The sequence below is a fragment of the Cotesia glomerata genome, linkage group LG6, assembly GCF_020080835.1.
Source record: "Cotesia glomerata isolate CgM1 linkage group LG6, MPM_Cglom_v2.3, whole genome shotgun sequence".
Lineage (NCBI taxonomy): Eukaryota > Metazoa > Arthropoda > Insecta > Hymenoptera > Braconidae > Cotesia > Cotesia glomerata.
This window is the reverse complement of record NC_058163.1, coordinates 3,735,254-3,749,910: the sequence shown is the minus strand read 5'-3', so window position 1 is coordinate 3,749,910 and position 14,657 is coordinate 3,735,254. Positions and strand designations below refer to the sequence as shown.

Genomic DNA, 14,657 nt, shown 5'->3' with positions numbered 1-14,657 from the left:
TCTCGACTAAAGTTTGTCCGCCATAAGAGCCCGTGTATAAGGAGATAAAAAAATGTGATTTTTGAAATTTAATATCTAAGTAACTAAATGGTGAATCTTTTTAAAATTTTGGGATTAGATAAATGATGTATTTATTTTTTCATATACTTAATTTCAAAGCTTAAAGCTGGAAATTATTTTTTACATTAGATTCGCTCGAACCTCCTTAAACGATAAACTGAAAAAAAATTTAATTGATTTAAGAGAAAAAAAGTTTGGAAAATCCAAAAGTGCACGACTCATAATGCTCATTTAATTATGAAATATAAAAAAAAAAAAAAACTTAAGTCGTTCAAAATTAATTGCCGAAAAAACAGCTATAGTAGGAAGGTACAGCACAAGCGCCCCTGGTGGAATAAAATGTACATAATATCTATAGATATAGATATATCACCATCCATGTTAATTTTACATGGATATATATAGATATACAGTCTTGTAGTTTTCGTTTTTTATTAATTGTAATTGAACGACACTGAACTAATTAACCATTCGCATTCAGTGACCTACAATCGTCGATTAGAATTAAAAAAAAAAAGAATTTAACTCAAATAATTGATTTTTTACAAGTTACAGTGTTTCCGGGGTTTCATACATGACGGACAGGAAAATTTTTTGACCTATTTTGATGTTTTTTTCCGTTTCTATTGCAGTAAATCAATTTTTAGAAAGTATGGAATTAATCTCCATTAAATTATCTCGACAATAGTATGCAAAATATCTTGATTCCGTGAACTAACAAGGCTATAATACTAAAAATAGTTGCTAAAATGAGGCGAAAAAAATTTTTCGATCGTAAAGCACTCTCTGATGCTTCGCATCATGAGTCGTGCAATTTTTGAATCAAAAAATTAATAAAAAAAATTCTATTACTTTAAATCAAGCAGATTCTTTTTAATTAAATAAATTATAATTAATTAAAAATTTTTTCTCCTGAATCAAATTAATTTTTATATCGCGAAATAATATTTATTTATATTAATTTTACATAACTATAAAGGCTATCATAAATATTTAAATGAGAAATTCTAATGATTTAATAAAAAACTTTCTGAGTTTTCAAAAATTTCCATATTTTAAGATTCAACTTTTTTTAATTACTTATCCTTGATAAAAAGCGGCATGATGGCCGAGTGGACTAAGTCATTATCCCAATAGTTCGTTCGTGCATCATGTCATGAGGCGAGGGTTCGAGCCCCGACGGTTGTTCGAATAGTTTCAACACCAACCGTCGGGGGTCGCTCCGGTAGCCGAACTGTACTGGCATGGGTTTTCTCTGTGGTTTCCCCATCGCCACTATTCCAACAACCGATAGAAAGGGGTGAGGAGTAGGGTAAATGCAGTACAGAAAGCACAAGTCGGTCCACAGCCGCATTGGAATGAAATTATATGTGCGAAAATTATATGTTGATTATAAAAAGTAGAGAACATGTTGATAATAAAAAGTGGAGAACATGTTGAGTATAAAAAGAGTGGAGAATATGTTGATAATAAAAAAGGGTTGAAAAACTGAGTTGATAATATAGAGCGGAAAGTAACCTTGTAAAAACCAGAAAACGGTATACAAGTAAAACTTATAATAATAATACTTATCCTTGATAAAAAAAAAAAAAAAAATTGAATTCTTTTTAATACTTCTGAATATTTTCAACAGTTTTGAATTCTTTATCTCATAAAAAATTTTTTTTCTAACCATCTTATAAGCTAAATTTAACTCAATTAAAATTCCCATAAATTCTATTTAAAATAATTTCACATCCACGTTAATTACAAATCAATACCCCTAGAATACTGACAACTAATGAACAGTAGATTAAATAAATATCAGAGACAGTAGCAAAATTGATTGATCCAAGTCCATCAAACTACCATCCATCGTATATTTATTATCAGTAACAACGACGTACCAGCCGAGCACTCTAGAATTCATATCAAATGAAATGGAGGTTGATTGAAGATGAAGGCGCCATAAATTAGTGCGCGGTAAAGAGAGTGCGTGACAGTCGGGAAACCAGATGATTTAGGAAACGATACGGGCAGACGTATCGTAGACAGTAGATTTTGAGTTTCCATCGAATTAACAGGAAGTTTATCCGGTCTACGATTATTGTAATGATAATCAACATTTGTGGATTAGATATACTGCCCAGCTATTTCTGCTAACTGCATTACTACTGTCATTATCGCTATCGTCCCCGTTATTATTATTAATAAAATCATTATTATTATTATCATGATTATTATAATTATTGTCCGTGTGTGTAAGTACCCGTAGCACCTCTATGATCATGATAATGATAATAGTGATGATGATGCTATTATAACGTGCAAGAGACATTCGATGATGCATAGTTGCTGTTGACATGTCGGCATGTTAGCATCGCATGGTCTACTCGAGAAATTTACCCAGTATGTACCATTATCTACAAGCTACGTGATTTGGTACAATAACATGTTTGAGTAGTTGTTTAAAGTTGTGTTCGTCTCGTCTGTTTTATTTCTATGGATTCATAAGTTTATGAAAAAATTTTTTTAAATAAAATACAGAGTGGATTTAGATTGAACAAAACTACGTGATTCTAAAAAATAGTTTTTTTAATATATATTATTAAGAGAATTAGAAAAATTCTGTGTTCAGGATAGTCCTATAATAAAATCGGTTTTTTAAGTAAAATTTACTTTTATTGCAAAGGTTTTGACTTGAATTTGTGCCTTATCAAGGTTTAATATCATTCTCACCGATAGTAGATTTATGATGATAAGTATTTAGGCTGCATTCGAAAATTCTCTGTCTCTAGATACATAATTAAGAAATGACCGTGGATCTTGAGAACTATTGAAATTTTTGAAGATATAAGCTCATCCTGACATTACACTCATCGAGACCATTCATTTGAGTACCCACATCAACTTTTCATATATTTATATATATTATATATATATGAAAAATATATCAAAATACATGTGGGTACTCAAATGAAAGCTCTTGATGAGTGTAACAGTGGGATAAGCTTATATCTTTAAAAACGTGAATATTTAAGAAAGTACAGTGCAATTGAACAAAAGTTATTATTTAATAAAGCAAGGTCGCTAGTAAACATTAATGTTACAAGCAGTAAACCAGGGTTTTAGTCATAGTTCATAAGACGACATGATACTTGAAGTTTACGTACATATAAATTAGATTAGGAAAAATTTATTTAGGCTGCATTCAAAAATGCTCTAGCTCTAGCTGCATAATAAAGAAATGACCTTGTATCTTGAGAACTATTGACATTTTTAAAGATATAAGCTCACCCTGATGTTACACTCATCGAGACTTTTCATTTGAGTACCCACATCAATTGAGTTGAGTAAGTTTTTTTAGTTTAAAAAATTTTTTTCTTGACAAGATTTTTTTCTCTTTAATTTAATAATCAAGTTAACTTTTTCGCACTTATTGATTACTCAGAGTCGGTTTTATCTAAAAAATTCTGATATTTTAAGATCAAACCGTTCAAATTATTAATAAGATTATTTTTTGATAATTGAATGTATCATGGGATGGGACAGTATTAAAGTTTTTTTTGTAAAAGCTGTACTTAAGAAAATAAATTATTATTAATTAATAAGATTATTTTAAAAATATAATTAAGCTCTTAAATAAAAAAATTTTTTCATGTATGTAAATGAAAATAATTATTTGATCTCAATAAATTGATTACTAATTGCCCGTTAAAACCACAACTGCAGGGACAGACATTCAATTTAAAATTGATTGACATTTTTAATATTTATTCAATATTTCATTCATCATCTATAATATTTATAGAGCTGGCAAATGAATTGTTTGAAATCCATTTGTTAACGGTATTATTAATTATTGAATTTAACAAATACAGACGGCTATTTAATCTGCTATACACAGAAATAATATCTGCCTATATATGTACCAATAAAATGAGTGCATGCCATACATTTATTTATGTGTCATAAACTATGAAACTCGCACGGGAAATATGAGTTACGATTTATTTTTTTTCCTGTTTGTTTTTTATTTTTCCCGAGCGCTGGAGGTTCGAGGATTATAAACCGAGTGAAGCTTTACGTTAACAAATTGAAATTTAAGTGCCTTACAAACGCGGCTAATAGTCTTCGATGTTAACTGTTATATTTGCTTGTTCCGCTTTAAAACTTTCATTTTATTGATAATACAACATTCTCAAAATAAAAAAAAATTTCTGTTAAATCAAAATCAAATATTTTTCCATTATTTTCCTGCTCATCTCAAGAATTTAGACCAGAATTTTTTTGCTAAAGCACCCACGCATTCTTTTACAATTTATTCAACAATCCCAAGTGTTTCAATAACTCAACCAAAATTCAATCCGAGCAATTGACATTCTATTTTTTTTTTTTTTTTATTACCGGAAAAATATTTTGTACAATAAAAATGCTTAACTAAAAAAGATAAATCGGTGATTGCTTTATTAAAAAATCGTTTTCAATCAATTACTGTACTATCAAACAGATAATGAAAATCAATATTCATTCGGCAATTTTACAAAATTTATTCTGTCTAATAGAACCGAGCGAAATTATTTGAATAAACTAACAAATTTGTTCCCGCCAAGCAAGGAATAAATGTTGAAAGCTTGAAAACACGACAACTCATCAAAAATCCATTACTCACGTCCTTTTTTTCAATAAAATTTGTATGTAAAAAATTTGTGTGGGTATTCAAATGAAATGTCTCGATGAGAGTAACATCAGGATGCGCTTATATCTTAAAAAATGTCAATAATTAAGAAATGACGTTGTATTTTGTCCACTAATCATATTTTTAACGATATAGGCTCATCCTAGAGTTACACTCATCGAGACTTTTCATTTGAGTACCCAAATCAATTTTTCATATATTTATATATATTATATATATGTATATATGAAAAATATATCAAAATGCATGTGGGTACTCAAATGAAAGTTCTTGATGAGTGTAACATCAGGATGAGCTTATATCTCTAAAAATATCAATAACTAGCTGACCCGGTGAACTTAGTATCACCTACAATATATTTTATTACACCTTTTGATCAGCGATTATCAATCTTTAAACTCTAGTCTACTTCGATAAAGAATAAATACTGGCTGTATGAAGTGCAGTTAGAATTTTGTCAAGTAATTAAATGAAACTCGCTTCTCATTATCGCCTGAAAATCAAGATCCCAAAAAATGAACACTGAATTTATGAAATTTTTTTTTGTTCATATATACAGAAGATTTTGAGTTATAGCCAGACTAACGCACAGCAATTCATTTTTATATATATAGAAGAAGAAGATAGTATAACTCTGCAGTATACTTGTACGTATCTTCCTACATATTGAACAATTTTGGTACACTCTTGCAACCTTGAGGCTCAAGCGTAACAATAGCGATTCCGATACAAAATTAACAATTTTTTATTTTTTTAGCTGAACACTTATCGAGACCTTTCATTTGAATACCCACACGTATTTTCCCATATATTTTATATATTTCACAAATATGAGAAATATTATGTATATAAAATATATGAAAAAAATCGAGTGGGTACTCAAATGAAAGGTTTCCATGAGCTTAACATCAGAATTTGCTTATATCTTAAAAAATGTTAATAATTAAGAAATGACGTTATATTTTGTCCACTGATAATATTTTTAATTATACAGAAAAAAAAGGTTCACTGGAGCCAAGAAAATATTTTTATTCCTAATTATTTTCTTGAGCAAAAAAAATTTTTTTTTGACACAAGAAATTTCACTTATACCAACAAAATTAATTCTATAGCTTTGAGAAATATGTATCTTGGTCCAAGAAAATTTATTTAAGTCAAGAAAATCTTGTTTTGAGAAAATTCAGCCACTTGCTCCAAAAAATTTAGTTCTTGATAGAAGTAAATTTTCTTGTCTTGAGAAAATTTCTCTCTTGCTCCAAAAAATTAAATATAAAGATAGAAGTAAATTTTTATTAATATTTTTATTGATTAACATGTCAAATGGGAAGATCAAATAATATTTCATCATTTTTTTTCATTCAATATGTATAATTGCACGCTAAAATAATATAAAATGGGTATCAAATATTCAAGAGAAAAATTTTCTCAAGGTGAGAAAATTTTTTTCTCAGCTGAAGTAGGGGGCGCTGCTTCCCTAAAGTATCTAAAAATCTTGATCAAATATAAAAATTTATTGTATCAAGTATTTATAATAATTTTAAGAGGCACGCAGTAGCCCTATCGGATCCAGTCCTTGCTTACCAAAGCATTGGACCGGGTTCGAGTCCGGCGTACACCAATGAATATTTTCAATATTTAAGTGTATTATTCTGCTCAGCCCAGAAAATAAAACGAGTTCCAATCTCAAAAGTTTACCTCCTACCGTAGTCGCTCATGACCTTAGTAGTTTATGCGACTTTAAACAAATTAAAAAAAAAATAATTTAAATTGAGAAAAAATGACTTCCACCAAGAATAGAGTTTAAAGAAAAATTTTTACTTCGGCCAACACAACTTCGGTCTTCCTTCAGGCACCCAAAAATTTTTTTGAGCCAAGAATTTTGTTCACCAGTCAAGAAATTTTTTTTTCTGTGTATGTTAACTACTTTGGCAACTGTTACCATGGCAACAGTTTAATATTAATGAATAAAATTTTTAAAAATATTGATAGACTTAATTGTCGAGAATAAACATGTTGGCAAAGGCGCGCAGAGCGCTTGTAATAATGAATTTTCCTTATTTCAGCAATTTACTTTGTTAATTAGCAATATATTTTTCTTGAATTTTTTTTTTAATATTTGTGCAAAATAATGTAGCTCTAACTGCAAAAAATAAAACAAACTGAGATCGCGAATTAATTGATAAGATTAGATAATTAAATTTAATCGATTGGCGTTATCATAATTTTTTTCAGCGTATCCGAGTTATAATATTGCACTGCATAGAAATGATAAATCTAGGTGTGTTTAGTGTATGATAGATCGTTATACATAAGCACATTATTGGATTTCTCATGAGTGTTGATGTGAGCGAGTAACTGTGTGTTTATGTCAAGTGGATGAATTTTGAGTGCGCTAAAATATATATACATATGAAGGATAGTGAAGAGAATAGGATAGGATAGGATTCGGGACGATAAAATAGAATAGAATGGGAAGTTCAAGCTCAACAGAATCGCGAATAACTCGCGAAATGTTGGAAGAGTATGCCCAGCTCACGTACTTGAATAAAGCTGAAATACTTCAGTAAGTATATAAATATATACTGTATACTTATACACATTTAGAATTTCTTCATACATATATACAGTTGTTTTATCCCGGCCACAAAAAATTTATGAAAACAAAAAGAAGTTTTTTTTTTAATGTAATGTAATTCAAATTTTTTATTAATAAGATTATTTAAATATTTTTATTTTAGTTTGCAAAAGTCATTTTTGTTACGCGTTATTTTTTAATAAGATAAACTAATATTGAAATTGGATACGGAAATATATCTGTTGTATTTTCAGTGTTGCAAAACTTTTCAAAAGTTTACTACCCCGTGGAACTGAAGAGTTACAGCATCAACGGATTCCAGTTGAAGAAATACTCAAAGTAGTTCCGCAACTTCGAGTAAGTAATAAATGTGTATTTAATTAAATATAAATTTACATAAATAATTAACGATGTCTACAATACTCGGCTTGTTTTCGTTCTATTGAAATTTTATCATAAATAAATTTCCTTCTACACAGAAAGAAAAATTTCTTGACTGGAGAACAAAATTCTTGGCTCAAGAAAATTTTTGGGTTCCTGAAGGAAGACCAAGGTTGTGTTGGCCGAAGTAAAAATTTTTCTTTAAATTTTATTCTTGGTGGAAGTCATTTTTTCTTGATTCAAATGTCATAAATACTTGATACAATAAATTTTTATATTTAATCAAGATTTTTCGATACTTTAAGGAAGCAGCGCCACCTACTTCAGCTGAGAAAAAAATTTTCTCACCTTGTGAAAATTTTTTTCTTGAATATTTGATACCCATTTTATATTATTTTAGCGTGTAATTATACATATTGAATGAAAAAAAAATGATGAAATATTATTTGATCTTCCCATTTGACATGTTAATCAATAAAAATATTAATGAAAATTTACTTCTATCTTTATATTTAATTTTTTGGAGCAAAAGAGAAATTTTTTCAAGACAAGAAAATTTACTTCTATCAAGAATTAAGTTTTTTGGAGCAAGAGGCTGAATTTTTTCAAAACAAGAAGATTTTCTTGACTTAAATAAATTTTCTTGGATGAAGATACGTATTTCTTAAAGCAAGAGAATTAATTTTGTTGGAATAAGTGAAATTTCTTGTGTCAAAAAAAAATTTTTTTTTCGCTTAAGAATATAATTAGGAAGAAAAATATTTTCTTAGCTCAAGAAAATTTTCGGGTGCCTGAAGGAAGACCAAAGTTGTGTTGGCCGAAGTAAAAATTTTTCTTTGAATTCTATTCTTAGTGGAAGTCATTTTTTCGTAATTCAAATGTCATAAAAACTTGGTACAATAAATTTTTTTATTTGATCAAGATTTTTAGATATTTTAGGGAAGCAGTGCCATCTACTTCAGCTGAGAAAAAAATTTTTTCACCTTGAGAAAATTTTTCTCTTGAATATTTGATACCCATTTTATAATATTTTAACATGCAATTATACATATTGAATGAAAAAAAAATGATGAAATATTATTTGATCTTCCCAATTGACATGTTAATCAATAAAAATATTAATGAAAATTTACTTCTATCAAGATATTTAATTTTTTGGAGCAAGAGGCTGAATTTTCTCAAAACAACAAGATTTTCTTGACTTAAATAAATTTTCTTGAATCAAGATACGTATTTCTTAAAGCAAGAAAATTAATTTTGTTGGAATGAGTGAAATTTCTTGTGTCAACAAAAATTTTTTTTTTCACTCAAGAAAATAATTAGGAGGAAAAATATTTTCTTGGCTCAAGTGAGCCTTTTTTTCTGTGTATAATAAAATTGATATGAAATGTATGTAGCATCAATTTATTTGTGATGTGATTAGTCGAATATATCATAAATATGAAAATATATGCAAACTCTATATTCAGGTGCACGCATATTAATTTCTAGTATGTTTAGAATTGATAAAATTTTGACTAGTCAGTTAAAAAATTAACGCTGCAAATCACCTGCAGATGGCGCTGTAAGTCATTTCTTATCCGTTAATTTTTTTTTTAATTTAAATATCTAGAAATATGTTTTAAAATAAGAATTATTTTAAATGTGTAACAATATCACATATTTTACAAAACTTAAGTCGGTGATTGATTATTAAATCAATGATATTCATCCGTAACCGAGCTGGTAATTAATTATTACCATTTATTTATAAACCTACATTGCTAATTGTTCATTATTGTTAGTGACCTGCATACAATTAAATTCTATATTCAATTCCTTGATAAATTCAATTACTTTAATCCAATTAAAATTAAATCTGAAATAGTAATAACTATCATTGTGTTTATGACCGAGTTTATTAATAATAACATCAATATTAAATTTTAAAGGTATTTATATGATGCGATGAAAATTTTAGTCTATTTTTAAAATTCTTGACTAAGGATTAAAGATACGGTAAAATTAAAAAGGACTTTTATGCAGAGAATTTAATCTTCTATCAATAATATCTTTTATAATTTTTTTGTATCTTTAATATTTTCGCCACAACTAGCTTTTTAAACTTTTGAAAACTACGGATAAGTTTTATAACGTTATTTTTTAACTTCGAATTAAAATTTTGGTGAAAGGAGAAAGATAGGGCAAAATTAATGAGGACTTGTTTCGTAGAGAATAAAATTCTCTATAAAAAAGGTATGGTGTAATTTTTTTGTATCTTCAATAATTGGCTCAAAATTTTTAATTCTAACTTGTTCAAAGCTTTAATAAATAAAAGAAATTTTGAATTATTAATAGTGATTATCAAAAATATAATCTATATTATTAAGGGAAAAAAAAAAAATTTTGTCTCCAGATTAGTCATATAATAAAATCAGTTTTTTAGTGAAATTCAGTTTCATTGCAAAAGTCTTGACTTGAATTTGTGCCTTTTCAAGGTTTTATATTATTCTCACTGATATTCAATTTATTATGATAAGTATTTAGGCTGCATTTAAAAATACTCTATCTCTAGACATATAGAAAAAAATGACCTTGTATCTTGTAAACTATTGACATTTTTTAAGAAATAAGCTCACTCTAACGTTACACTCATCAAGACCTCTCATTTGAGTACCCATATCAATTTTTTATATATTTTATATATATCATATATATGTATACATGAAAAATATATCAAAACGCATGTGGGTACTCAAATGAAAGCTCTTGATGATTGTAACATCGGGATAAGCATATATCTTCAAAAGCGTCAATAGTTAAAAAAGTACAAGACATTTTAACAAATATCTTGTGAACTATTGACATTTTTAAAGATATGAGCTCATCCTGATGTTATACTTATCAAGAGCTTTCATTTAAGTACCCACATGCATTTTTGATATATTTTTCATATATTCATATATATGTATATATATAAAATATATGAAAAATTGATGTGGGTACTCAAATGAAAGGTCTCGATGAGTATAACATCGAAATGAGTTTATATCTTAAAAAATTTCAATAATTAAGAAATGATCTTGTATCTTGTGAATTATCGACATTTTTAAAGATATAAGCTCATCCCGACATTACACTCATCGAGACCTTTCATTTGAGTACCCACATCAATTTTCATATATTTCATATATATAAATATGAAAATATATATAAAAATGCATGTGGGTACTCAAATAATAGCTGTTGATGAGTGTAACATCAAGATGAGCTTATATCTTTAAAAATGTCAATAATTAAGAATTGACTTTGCTATCTTGTCAACTATTGACATTTTTAAAAATATAAGCTCATCTCGATGTTACACTCATCGAGACCTTTTATTTGAGTACCCTCATCAATTTTTCATATATATATATATATATATATATATATATATATATATTATATATTATATATATGTATATATGAAAAATATATAAAAATGCATGTAGGTACTCAAATGAAAGCTCTTGATGAGTGTATTATTGAGATGAGCTAATATCTTTAAAAATGTCAATAGTTAAGAAAGTACAGTGCAATTTAACAAAATTCATTATTTAATAAAGCAAAATTTTAATTTTTTTCTAGTTTACAAGTCACGGCAGTCACTATGTGACTGCAAGGTTACTAGTATATATAATAATAAAATAAAAAATATTAAAAAAAATAATCACACCAACATACCATATAACGAATATTTAATATCAACTTCAAAGATCTGTTATGTATAAAAAAAAAAATAACATTCGCACTTTCCAGTACAACCCATTTCGCGATTCAATCCTGCGTGTATTTTCAACTGATAACGACGGCACTATGAGTTTCGATGATTTGATTGATTTGTTCTCAGTGATGTCGGAAAATTGCCCTGGTGACGTAAAAGCCGCCTGGGCGTTTAAAATTTTTGGTTTGTATGTTTTTCTATTTAATTTTATCAATTTCTAATGCTTTAAATTAATCTTTCTATCTTTACAGATTTTGATGAAGATAACCAGCTGTCTCTGAATGATTTGATAAAAGTTGTAGAAAGACTTACAGGATTAAAGAACAGCGAGCCGAGAATTGACCGCAAAAGCTCAAAATTTATCGCACAAGTGGTAGTAATTTTTAATCAATAATTTTAAATAAACAAACAATTATTATATTTTGTAGGAACTTTGCTTAACTTTATCAGCACTTAAATATATCTATATAAGCGTGATAAAACAAGGACAATAATTCCATTGTTTAACCCTTCAATAATATGCTTGGTATAACTATACTGCAAGCTTATGTTTCAGTTATGCCGATGTTCCTCTATATACATATATACAAGGAATATTATTATAGTAGAATGAGAATAGAGAATCTAGTAGTATGACCCTTTGATTTTACACTCGCTCGCTGTAAGTGATAAAGCCTTTATATAATATGCATTGACTTTGTATAACCTGCAAACTTCTACGTGATTAATTTAAAGTTTATTATTGTATTGTATTGTCTGTAATGTCTGGAAAGAGAATATGGACTTTAGTGTATTATAATCGAGTGCCGTTTTACTATCTATATAACCGCGGTCCGTTAACTTCCACAACTATTTTATAGAGAATATTTAACTTTAAGTATGTATATACAGCCAAGTTTAATAATATATATATTTTTCTTCCAGATTATTCAAGAATTGGATCTGGTGATGAACGGCAGTGTTGGTGTTCAAGAATTTGTACACACTGTATCGAGGATGCCAGAATTTGCACATACATTTAGAATAAAAATTTAATTTAAATGAATCGGGTAAATTATTTTAATAATTAATTTATACTTATAAATATAAATTTCAAGAGTTATTAATTTTTTTAAATGTACTAAAAGCTTTTAATAAATTTACCCCGTAATTTGATACTTGACTGTAATTAATTATACAGCGGTTATTTATTCATTTTGAATTTTAATTTCAATATGAAAATTCCGACATCGTTTGGCATTTATTTGGTTGGTTGTTAAATATATTAAAATATAAATAATGGTCAAAAGGACTCACATTTGCTGTCATTACAGGTTATTACTCTGGGACCGGAACTTGTTGACTCCTCGTCACTCCCAATGATTCTTCGAACTTCAAGAATTTAGAAATAGACACAAATTAATAAAAGAGTTAATAAACACAAATCAACAAAAAAGTTCACGGCAATTTAAAAAAATTGTTAAAACAATTTTTTATGTTAAAAAAAATTATTAAAGCAATTTTTTTAATTTTTTAAAATAAATTGATGGTAATAATTCACTTGCTCAAAAATATTAATAATACTGAAATTAGCAGACCCTTGAGAATTTTTTGAAAAATAAATTAGATCAAAAAAGTATTTTTAAAAAATAGCATTTACAATTTTTTAAAGTTTCTAAAGATGGAATTTTTCAAAATTATTCTTGCTATAATTTATTTGTTAAAAAAAAAAATTATTAAAGCAATTTTTTTTATTTTTTAAAATAAATTGTTGATAATAATTTACTTGCTCAAAAATATTAATAATACTGAAATTAGCAGACCCTTTAGAATTTTTTGATTTTTATTGAAAAATAAACTAGATCTAAAAAGTGTTTTTAAAAAATGGCATTTAAAATTTTTTAAAGTTTTTAAAGATGGGATTTTTTAAATAAATTGTTCTTGCCATAATTTGTTATATTTATTAAAAAAATGTTTTCAATTATCAAATGTCTCTCAATTTCAGTATCGTAATTACTAGCAAGATAATTTTTGTTTGTCAATTTCAATATTATAAATTAAAAAAAAAAATTATTTTTAAAATGATAAAATTATTTTCTAAGAATACTGAACAATAATAATAATAAAAAAGACTTACGTTTGTTATTAATACACTGTCACTTTTAAATTATGTTGACAGTTCTTTACTGTCAATAATTATTCAAACTTAAAAAACCGGAAAAAAAAATTCATGAAAAATTTCTTTAGAATTTTTATAAAACTGAAGTAAACAAACATCTCATTTTTTCTAAGTTTTCAAAATTTTTTGAATAATTAAATTATTAAAAAAAAATGTTTTTCAATTTATCTAAATTAAAAAAATTAACACAATAATAATAATAATAAATTATAATTAAATCATTTTAATTGTTTAAAAAACAAATGAGTGATTGTATGACTATTAATTTCAATATCTATTTCAATGTATAAAAAAAAATGAATTTTTAATTTATAGAACTTACAATTTAAAAAAAATATAAATAGAAAGAAAAAAAAATTCTAAAAATTTTCAAAGTAGAACACTTTTCATTACTAAAAACAAAAAACAAAAAAGAATCAACAAATACAAAAATTCAAACTTTCCCGCGCACGCGCGTCATCTTAGCCCGTTATTTCGAAACACTAAAACAATTTTTACTGCACTTTTGCACAAATATTTACTAAAAATCATAAAAAATAGAACTTACAATTGAAAAAAAAAATAAAATTCTAAAAATTTCCAAACTAGAACATTTTTCACTATTAAAAACAAAATAACAAAAAAGAATCAACAAAAACACAAATTCAAGTTTTCCCGCGCACGCGCGCCATCTTAGCTCGCCATTTTGACACACTAAAATAATTTTCACTGCACTTTTGCACAAATATTTACTAAAAATTATAAAAAACTAATAATCACGTTGAAATAATAATTGAATTGCGTTGCAAAAAAATAATTACACACTCTGAAATAATAAAATCGAAAAAACAAATTGGATTTCATATTTAAAAATCACCGACAAGCTCTTACGTCATGACTCAATAAAAATAACGATTTTCTATGAAATAATCTATTGTTGCGCGGAAATTTATTAATATTTACAATTACTGGTGTAATTGAAGTACTTTAAAACATTACTTGACAATTATTTTCAATTATTAGTGCATTATTTTTTACTATAAAAGCGGAGCGGTATAAAAACGCGGCAACTCGATGCGAG

The 14,657-nt window shown here is 26.8% G+C and overlaps 2 protein-coding genes across 2 annotated transcripts in view; one reads left to right on the top strand and one right to left on the bottom strand.

The window, feature by feature from the left end:
- Window positions 1-12,799, bottom strand: part of LOC123268150 (lachesin) — a 260,262-nt gene extending 247,463 nt beyond the window's left edge. The window contains exon 1 of the mRNA XM_044733035.1: window positions 12,736-12,799. The gene's annotated coding sequence lies outside the window, so the exon portion shown is untranslated. The remainder of the gene's footprint in view (window positions 1-12,735) is intronic.
- LOC123268151 (calcium and integrin-binding protein 1-like) lies at window positions 6,916-12,843 on the top strand. The gene is made up of 6 exons (XM_044733038.1): window positions 6,916-7,301; window positions 7,568-7,670; window positions 11,475-11,622; window positions 11,691-11,812; window positions 12,364-12,488; window positions 12,753-12,843. Exons 1-5 carry the CDS (start codon window positions 7,207-7,209, stop codon window positions 12,472-12,474), a joined length of 579 nt encoding a protein of 192 aa, XP_044588973.1. The 5' UTR covers window positions 6,916-7,206; the 3' UTR covers window positions 12,475-12,488; window positions 12,753-12,843.
- Window positions 12,844-14,657: the final 1,814 nt, after the last annotated feature.

What these genes read in the sequence shown, in the direction of transcription:
- LOC123268151 (XM_044733038.1), top strand. Translation starts at nt 7,207, where the DNA reads ATGGGAAGTTCAAGCTCAACAGAATCGCGAATAACTCGCGAAATGTTG. An exon ending in AAGTAGTTCCGCAACTTCGA is followed by an intron (nt 7,671 to 11,474) that starts GTAAGTAATAAA and finishes CGCACTTTCCAG; the next exon opens with TACAACCCATTTCGCGATTC. An exon ending in CTGGGCGTTTAAAATTTTTG is followed by an intron (nt 11,623 to 11,690) that starts GTTTGTATGTTT and finishes CTATCTTTACAG; the next exon opens with ATTTTGATGAAGATAACCAG.